General features: G+C 41.2%; 1 protein-coding gene across 3 annotated transcripts in view; it reads left to right on the top strand.

The window, feature by feature from the left end:
* PARL (presenilin associated rhomboid like) overlaps positions 1-9,181 on the top strand; it is a 55,545-nt gene that overhangs the window by 17,228 nt on the left and 29,136 nt on the right. For all 3 annotated transcript variants that reach the window (XM_008981310.5, XM_078350266.1, XM_002758109.7), the window contains exons 2-4: positions 1,039-1,234; positions 1,994-2,134; positions 5,845-5,893. In XM_008981310.5, coding sequence (XP_008979558.1) covers positions 1,039-1,234; positions 1,994-2,134; positions 5,845-5,893 — 386 coding nt within the window. The remainder of the gene's footprint in view (positions 1-1,038; positions 1,235-1,993; positions 2,135-5,844; positions 5,894-9,181) is intronic.

Raw genomic sequence — 9,181 nt, 5'->3', positions numbered from 1 at the left:
GGAATGTCTTCAAGGACAATACATGTATTTGTTCTAGAAATTGACCAAACTTTAAACAAAAAAATCAGAAGTCATTCTGAGCTGATTGAAACTGACGGCTGGGTGTGGTGGCTTACGCCTGTAAATTCAGTACTTTGGGAGGCCAAGGTGGGTGGATCATGAGATCAAGAGTTCGAGACCAGCCTGGCCAATATGGTGAAACCCCATCAATACTAAAAATACAAAAATTAGCTGGGTGTGGGGGCATGCACCTGTAGTCTCACCTACTCAGGAGGCTAAGGCAGGAGAATTGCTTGAACCCTAGAGGTGGAGGTTGCAGTGAGCCGAGACTGCACCACTGCACTCCAGCCTGGGCTACAGAGCGAGAAGCCGTTAAAAAGAAAGAAAGAAAGAAACTGACAATTGATGTGGCACCGTGACTCATGCTATAGTCCCTAGCACTTTGGGAGGCTATGGCAAGAGGATTGCTTGAGCCCAAGACCAGCTTGGGCAACATGGCAGAACCCCATCTCTACAAAAAGTACAGAAATTGTAACAGAGTGTGGTAGCTCATGCTTGTAGTCCCAGCTGCTTGGGAGGCTGGGGCAGGAGGATTGCTTGAGACTGAGACATGGAAGCTGCAGTGAGCCGTGATCGTACCACTAGGAGATGGAGGGAGTCCTCCATCGTACTCCAGCCTGGGTGATGGAGGGAGACCCTGCCTCAAAAAATAATAATAATAATTTAGGGTTCTCTAGCTTTTACCAGGTTTTCACATTTCTTCTGTGTGGAGGATGGATACAAATTATTTTGTTGACTGATACCAAGTAATATCCCAAAGTAGTATCCTCTGAAGTTGCTGTAGTTTGTGTATCGCCTTTTCCAGAAAGGTTGAATTTTGTGACTTTGAATTCTGAGAATAGGAGGAGTCCTGGCTGTTTTTGGGCTGTAGAGTGAGAGCAGACTGAGATGCTGATGATGCAGGCCAAGTGGAGGGTCACAGAAGGTGCGGTTTGCAAGACGCCATTGTGTTTCTAATCTGTTATTTTTGCCCCATAGGTTTACCTTCGTTATTCAGCAAAAATGCGGATTCAGAAAAGCACCCAGGAAGGTTGAACTTCGAAGATCAGACACAGGGACAAGTGGTAAAGCACACAAGAGAAGTGCTTTGATCCCTCCTGTGGAAGAAACAGCCTTTTATCCTTCTCCCTATCCTATAAGGACTCTTATAAAACCATTATTTTTTACTGTTGGGGTAAGAGTGCACTTCGCTAGGAGTTACCTACCTTGTTACAAATGCAGTGTTAAAATACTTTGTCCTGTTTGGGCTCCCTTAAAGTAAGGACAGGTGGAGGGGGATCAAAAGGAGCTGGCCTCATGAGTTCTGATTATAGAGTCTGAATTTAATACTTGCTTTTAGAATCTGGCTCACTTATGTAAGCCTTAGAGAATAAACTTAGGGGCCTCATTTGGTACAGCATTTCAAGTGGTGCTAAGTTGGTGTTTTCAGTTTTATTTGAGGATTTATAGCTGGAAACAGGCCCCAGCATACTGTGAAGTTAATAAAATGGGAAACAATAAAATATCCTTTTCGGCGGGGCATGGTGGCTCATGCCTGTAATCCTGGCACTTTGGGAGGCCGAGGCAGGTGGATCAAGACCAACCTGGCCAACATGGCAAAACCCCATCTCTACTAAAAATACAAAATTAGTTAGGCGTGGTGGCAGGCGCCTGTAATCCCCAGCTACTTGGGAGGCTGAGGCAGGAGAATTGCTTGAACCCGGGAGGCGGAGGTTGTAGTGAGCTGAGATCGCGCCATGGCACTCCAGCCTGGGAGATGAGCAAAACTCTGTCTCAAAAAAAAAAAATCCTTTTCACTTATTAGATTTCATTGTGCCAGGTATTCCTTCTGTTGGTTTGTAAAAAGCAATGAAAATGAAGTATTGTCCTTGGAAATATGTATCGATCTATTTCCCTTTTAAATTTATTTTTTAATATTTCTAATTTTATATAGTTTACAGGCTGTGCATTTGGATCAGCTGCTATTTGGCAATATGAATCACTGAAATCCAGGGTCCAGAGTTATTTTGATGGTATTAAAGCTGATTGGTTGGATAGCATAAGACCACAAAAAAAAGGAGATTTCAGAAAGGAGGTAAAGATAAACACTGCTTTCTTTGTTCTAGCTAATCACGATTTTAAAAACTGATACATAATAGATGCACATGTTTTCAGTGTACATGATGCATATACATAATGTGTAGTAATTAAATCTAAGTAATTGGAATATCTGTCACCTTAAACGTTTATCTTTATGCTAGGTACATTTGAATTATTCTCCACCTGCTATTTTGAAATATACTATGTGTTAGAGTTTACTGTAGTTACTCAACTGGCAATCCCAAGTTTTGAAGTCTGGTTATTTATGAAGTGCTTTTAGTTAATGGCAACATCAGATTAATAGATGTCAAGTCAGTGCACTTAATATTCTTCAAATTATTTATTACTGTTTTATATGTCTGGTGTTGCACTTGACAGTGTGCCAAGAATTCTGGCCCTCTAATCCATGTGCATCCAAAATCACCTCAGATCGTTGTTAAAAATGTTAATGTCAGCCAGGCGCGGGGGCTCAAGTCTATAATCCCAGCACTTTGGGAGGCCAAGGTGGTTAGGAGCTCGAGACCAGCCTGGCCAACATAGTGAAATCCCATCTCTACTAAAAATACAAAAATCAGCCAGGTGTGGTGGTGCACACCTGTAGCCCCAGCTACTCTGGAAGCTGAGGCAAGAGAGTCGCCTGAACCCGAGACATGGAGGTTGCAGTAAGATAGGTCGTGCCACTGCAGTCCAGCCTGGGTTGACAGAGTGAGACTTTGTCTCCAAAAAAAAAAAAAATTGGCTGGGCGCTGTGGCTCACACCTGTAATCCCAGCACTTTGGGAGGCTGAGGTGGTTGGATCACCTTAGGTCAGGAGTTCGAAACCAGTCTGGCTAAGATGGTAAAACCCTGTCTCCACTAAAAATACAAAAATTAGCTGGGCGTGGTGGCACATGCCTGTAATCCAACTACTCAGGAGGCCGAGGCAGCAGAATTGCTTGAACCCAGGAGGCGGAGTTTGCAGTGAACTGAGATCACACCACTGCACTCCAGCCTGGGTGACAGAGTGAGACTGTCTCAAAAAAAGAATGTTAATAGTTGTTAATGTTTCTGTGTGGAGGATGTCTCAGCTCTACTAAAGTGCAAAGACCACTGTTACACTTGGATCACCTTGCTGGACTGCTTTAGAGCAGCAGTCTCCAACCTTTTTGGCACCAGTGACTGGTTTCATACAATACAGTTTTTCCACAGATCAGGGTTGCAGGGGGGCAGATGGTTTTGGGATGAAACTGTTCCACCTCAGACCATCAGGCACTAGATTCTCATAAGGAGCGTGCAGCCTAGATCCCTCACATGTGCAGCTCACAGTAGGGTTTGCATTCCTATGAGTATCGAATGTAGCTGCTGATCTGACAGGAGCCAGAGTGCTAGTGTTAATTTTCTCTCCTCTCTGTGGCCTGGTTCCTAATAGGCCACAGACCACTACTGGTCAGGAGCCAGGGCTTGGAGACCCCGGCTTTAGAGTACATATTTGAACTGCAGAGAATTTTTCAAAATACACATGCCTTAGGGGTAGGGTTACCAAGTGAATTTCTTTTTTTTTTTTTCTAAGAGACAGGGTCTCATTCTGTCACCTAGGCTTCAGTGCAGTAATGCAGTCATAGCTCACTGAAGCCTCAAACTCCTGGGTTTGAGTAGTCCTCCTGCCTCAGTCTCCTGAGTAGCTGGGACTGCAGCCATGTGCCACCATGCTGGGCCAATTATTTCATATTTTGTGGAGAGATAGGAGTCTCACTTTGTTGCCCAGGCTGGTCTCAAAATCCTGGCCTCAAGTGATCGATCCTTTCACCTTGGCCTCCCAAAGTGCTGGAATTCTACAAGCGTGAGCCACCGTGCCTCTCCCCAAGATGAGTTTTGAAAGTTGGTCAGTGACATCATATTTACACATCTATGGTAAATACCAGCTGTTGAGAAATACAAAAAAAAAAAAAAATGGAGCTTTTAGAGATTTTCATTTACTTTATATGTGAGTTGATGTCCCTCTTCTTTCTTAACTGATTTCTTTAAAATGTTTGCTTTTAGATAAAACGTATAAATATTTTATTTCTTTTACTTACCAATGCATATTGAACACTGAGACTGTAGATAATATGTGGTTTCAGGCCCATTTAGTTTCAAGCACTTTTGATTTTTGTGACACAATTGCCCTTCCAATCTGGAGAGTGGGTTGATATCTTTACTTTTCCCCTTGCTAGGAGCAATGTGGTCCTGGCCAGCAAGAGCCTGGGAAGGAAGCCTTGCATTTTCTTTTTACTAATGATGGTCTGAGTTTTCTCTAAGTAGGGAAAGGAATTCACTCCTTGTTTTCGCATGGGCACATCGAGGAAGCATGAGCCCTGTCTCTGTTAGAGAGAGGCTTTATGCCAGAAAAACAGTGGATAATATTTGCAGGTGAAAATGACAATAACTAGCAATAGACTTTTATTCAGTACAATGTATTTGAGAAGATAGTAAAACTGACCTATTCCATTATCCTGGAACTCTTAGAAAGTTGTAGGTTTCCAGCACATGTCTGCACATGAAGTTTTGATATCCAAATATAACCCAGATGGTTCTTGAGAGTGGTGAAAAATGACAGAAATTTTATAATGGAATTAAACTAATGACAGGTTTAACTGGAGTTAAACTATGACTGTTGAAGATTGAAACAATATGTAAATTTAACATGCAAACGTGAACGTCCTGGGACCCCCTTTTGTACCACTCTATATGAAGTAAGATCTGGGAGCTCATACACAGTGTAATTATAATTATAAAAATGGAATCTGCTGGGTGCGGTGGCTCATACCTGTAATCCCAGCACTTTGAGAGGCCAAGGTAGAAGGATTGCTTTGGCCTAGGAGTTCAAGACCAGCCTTGGCAACATAGGAGGACCCTGTCTCTTAAAAAAAAAACCAAAAAACAAAAAAACATGGAATCCTGCATACTAATCTGTAATTTCTTTTACCTTGGATTTTTATTTTTAAGAACAAAGTCTGGTTGATTTCATAGTTAGAATATATTTTTTATTTTAAAACTTTAATCGTGGAAAATTTCAAGCAGATACAAAAGTAAAGAGAATAGTATGATGAGTCATTATCATCCAGCTTCAGTGTTTACCAACACAGGGCCAATTTTGTTTTTCATCTGTTTCCCTTTTTTCCCTTCTATTTCCACCCTTGTATTATGGTAAAGCAAATTCTAGATATATTTCATCCATAAAATTTTCAACATGTATCCCTGAAAAATTAGGACACTCCTCTTTTTGCTAAACTCCAGTACCATTACTAGGTCTTTAAAAAAAAAAGTACTGTTTAGTAGACAAATATTCTCAGAATTTTAAAACATAGGACCTTGGTATGAATAATCACTTCCTTGGTACCTGTCTGTATCTGTGCGTGTGCTAAGGGCTTTGCATTATTGTTACTCCTTGTGACAACACTGCTTAGGTATCTATTACTGTCCCATTTCATGTGTCAGGAAACTGAGGTTTAGAAGTAATTGTGGTCCCAGAGCTATCCAGTGGTTCTGTGTGGAGAATGTGGGCTGCCTGACAATACAACACATCCCTTTTCCACTCTAGTACGTATTTATTATGTCTGTGGCCACCAGTGATTTTTACAGAAGAGAAAGTCCTCCTTTATGTGCAAGGCATTTTCTTCTGGTTGTTCATTTTTGTAGCCTGAAATTTCTCACATATGGTGATATGCAATTTTCCGTCTGTTTTAGATTAACAAGTGGTGGAATAACCTAAGTGATGGCCAGCGGACTGTGACAGGTTTGTGTTAGCTTACACGTTTTAACCATTCAAGGGAAGAGAAATCAAATCAAAAGGTACAGTATGTCACAGGAGATTGCTTTTGTTCCATGCTCAGCAGTGGTTGAGAAGACAGTCTCTGTACCTATAGGTGAATGTAAGCACATATAAAGTAGTGAGGTATGAAGGTTTACATGATGCTGCGGGTCAGTTACTTTCTCATTTTGATGCAGTATGATACTGATTGGTTCGTTTTGTTGTAGAACACCAGCTTTTGGAATAGCTTATTATTAATGATTACTTCCCTTATTAGAGAAACTAACAAACATTAAGCGCTTCAGGATGCTGTAAAACACATTCTGTCCCTTCTCAGAGTTGCTCACAGAGTAGCTGTCTCCGTTTTTACAGATGAGGAAACTGACTTTCAGAGAAGGAACTTTTGAAGATCAAACTGCTAGTAAGCAGTAGAGCTGAGTTTCAAAACCCAAGTCTGTCTCATTCTAAAGCCAGTTTTCTCTTTCCCCTATGCTGTTTTAAAACCCTGTTTAAATGGAAGCATGACATACATGTCACCATGAAACCTTTTTTTCTTTATGAATTGTTATGGAAAGACAGTTCTGGCTCTTCAAGGTAACACTGCTGCAGTATTTTATGGACTTACTTATTTGAGAAACTTGAAAATAGATTTGTGCTAGGAACAGTGGCTCACACCTGTGATCGCAGCACTTTGGGAGGTCGAGGTGAGCAGATCCCTTGAGCTCAGGAGTTCGAGGCCTGCCCGGGCAACATGACAAAACCCCATCTCTACCAAAAATACAAAAAATTAGCCAGGTGTGGTGTTGCACCACTTTGGTCCCAGCTACTTGGCAGGTTGAAGGGGGAGAATTGCTTGAGCCTGGGAGGTAGAGGTCGTAGTGAGCTGGGTTGCACCATTGCATTCCAACCTGGCTGACAGAGTGAGACTCAAAAAAAAAAAAACAAAAAACATTTTTTTTAAGTTTTTTTTTAACGATTGTATAAATAAGAAAAAATTATTTCTAGAGAATTGCAAAATATTTCTTCTCAAATTTGGTTAGACTTATTTGGTGCTCTTAATTTTCTATACTTAACAGAAGTGGAGAAAGGATGCTTATCTTTCTGTATTCGAACTGTTTCTTTTCTCTGGAAGCCTTAATTTTTCTGACTTTATTGGAACCTGATCCAGCTTTCAGGCTTATGGTTCAGACATTGCTTCCTTTAGGAAGTGCTTGCTTTTTGCTGAGCTCACAGCAGGTTTTTATCATTGATAATGCAATATGCCTTATGTAATTGTATGTGTAACATCCTTGAGGGCCATGTAAGCATCTGGAAGACAACAAAGAGATTTTACATTTTGTTATAGCACCTAGCATATATCATGTACACAGAAAGGTCACTCATAGTCTGTTGTGTGAATGAATGGTGAATGAAATCTTAACCAAGGGATTGAGATTTTTCAATGTTGCCATACATGAGACCATAGAATTGATAGGTCAGGCGACATCTTAAAATGATTACTTCTAAGATAGTTCTTTAGTAGCACATCTCTTTCCACTAGATTAACGTTTTTTGTTTACTTGTTTTATGAAAGAAACGAGGCTGAGTGCAGTGGCTCACGACTGCAATCCCAGCACTTTGGGAGGCCACGGCGGGCGGATCACCTGAAGTCAAGAAGTCGAGACCAGTCTGGCCAACATGGTGAAACCCAGTTTCTACTAAAAATAAACAAAATTAGCTGGGCGTGGTGCTGCATGCCTGTAATCCCAGCTACTTGGGAGGCTGAGGCAGGAGAATCACTTGAACCCAGAAGGCAGAGGTTGCTGTGAGCTGAGGTTGTGCCTCTGCATTCCAGACTGGATGACAGAGCAAGACTCTATTTTAAAAAAGAAAGTAATGAAATTAAGATTTCTTTAGGGCGGCAAGATTTTGCTTTCACAGTTAGTTGATACCTCACACTCTTTGAAGGTGGTTGTCATTTTATGCCGTGTAACATATGAAGCAGCCTAGGGTCAGAGTTTAAAACCTTTTCTCATGCTGATGAGAAAGAAGCTGGAGATAATTAAAAATCAGAATTCTTTCCTCCTAGTCTTTTTCATTTTTGAAATAAAATCAGTCGTTTGGCCTGAGGAGCACAGCAGTAGAGAGATGCTTCTGATCTGCCTTGCAAATTGAATCTAAGCTGCTTAGAATAACATAAATGTGTACGGTCATGCTGCAGGTCTGAAGTCTTTGTTAGGTTATCCAAGTGACTGTAACCTCAGGAAATGCTCTTTGAACTGTTTTGTGTCACCTCACACTTTTCTTTTAGGAAATAATTCTAGTAATAACGATTCTAGGTTTACAATATCTGTAAGTGGTGCTTAGTCAATTGACTGCATCTGAGTCTCAAGAATGAACTGTTGATTTTGTTATGTCTTGTCTTCTTTCTGAGGTGCCAATGAGTCCAGCTTTCCTTGCTGAGCATTCCTGATTGCTTCTTGTAGACTGCAAAGTGAAGTTGGCTCAGCTCCTGATTTTACTCAATGATAGTTTTGTGGGATGACAGATCCACTCCATCCCACTTTCTTCCTGTGGATTAGAGAGGTTTTCCGAATGTGGTAGGGTTTTTTTTCATTTTATGTTTTGAAAGAACTTGGCAAGTGTGACCGAGAGAGTTTTTAAAGCTTTGTGAGACCAGTGTGCTTCTCTGCTTTGTAGTAGTCATTCCTAGACAATGGCAGCATGAGAGCTCTAGTACTTAAAGATTTCTCACGGCTACAGCAAATGCTTCACTTAAGTATTCCTTGCTGTTGATTCTGTTGAGCTCCTGAATTTGGTTGGAAAGATTTTGGATACAGTAAATTCAGACAGTAAAGTGTTAATTCAAATATATGTAGTTTCTGAGTTTCGGATAATGAGGGGTATGTCAAATTTATTCATGTCTCTTTGGTTTCTAGGTGTAGATAAGAACAGTCAGATTGTAAGGCATACCTGTCATTTATTTTATTGGTAAGGTGGCATCTGGTGGTGAGATAAAAAACCTCCCTTTCTAGCCAGGTGCTGTGGTTCATGCCTATAATCCCGGCACTTTGGGAGGCCGAGGTGGGTGGATCACTTGAGGTCAGGAGTTGGAGACCAGCCTGGCTAATGTGTGAAATCCCATCTCTACTAAAAATAAAAAATTAGCTGGATGTGGTGGCACATACCTATAATCCCAGCTACTCCGGAGGCTGAGGCACGAGAATCGCTTGAAACTGGGAGGCAGAGGTTACAGTGAGCCAAGATCGTACCATTGCACTCCAGCCTGGGGAA

The sequence above is a fragment of the Callithrix jacchus genome, chromosome 15, assembly GCF_049354715.1.
Source record: "Callithrix jacchus isolate 240 chromosome 15, calJac240_pri, whole genome shotgun sequence".
Lineage (NCBI taxonomy): Eukaryota > Metazoa > Chordata > Mammalia > Primates > Cebidae > Callithrix > Callithrix jacchus.
The sequence above is the reverse complement of the archived record's forward strand: the minus strand, read 5'-3'. Positions and strand labels throughout refer to the sequence as shown.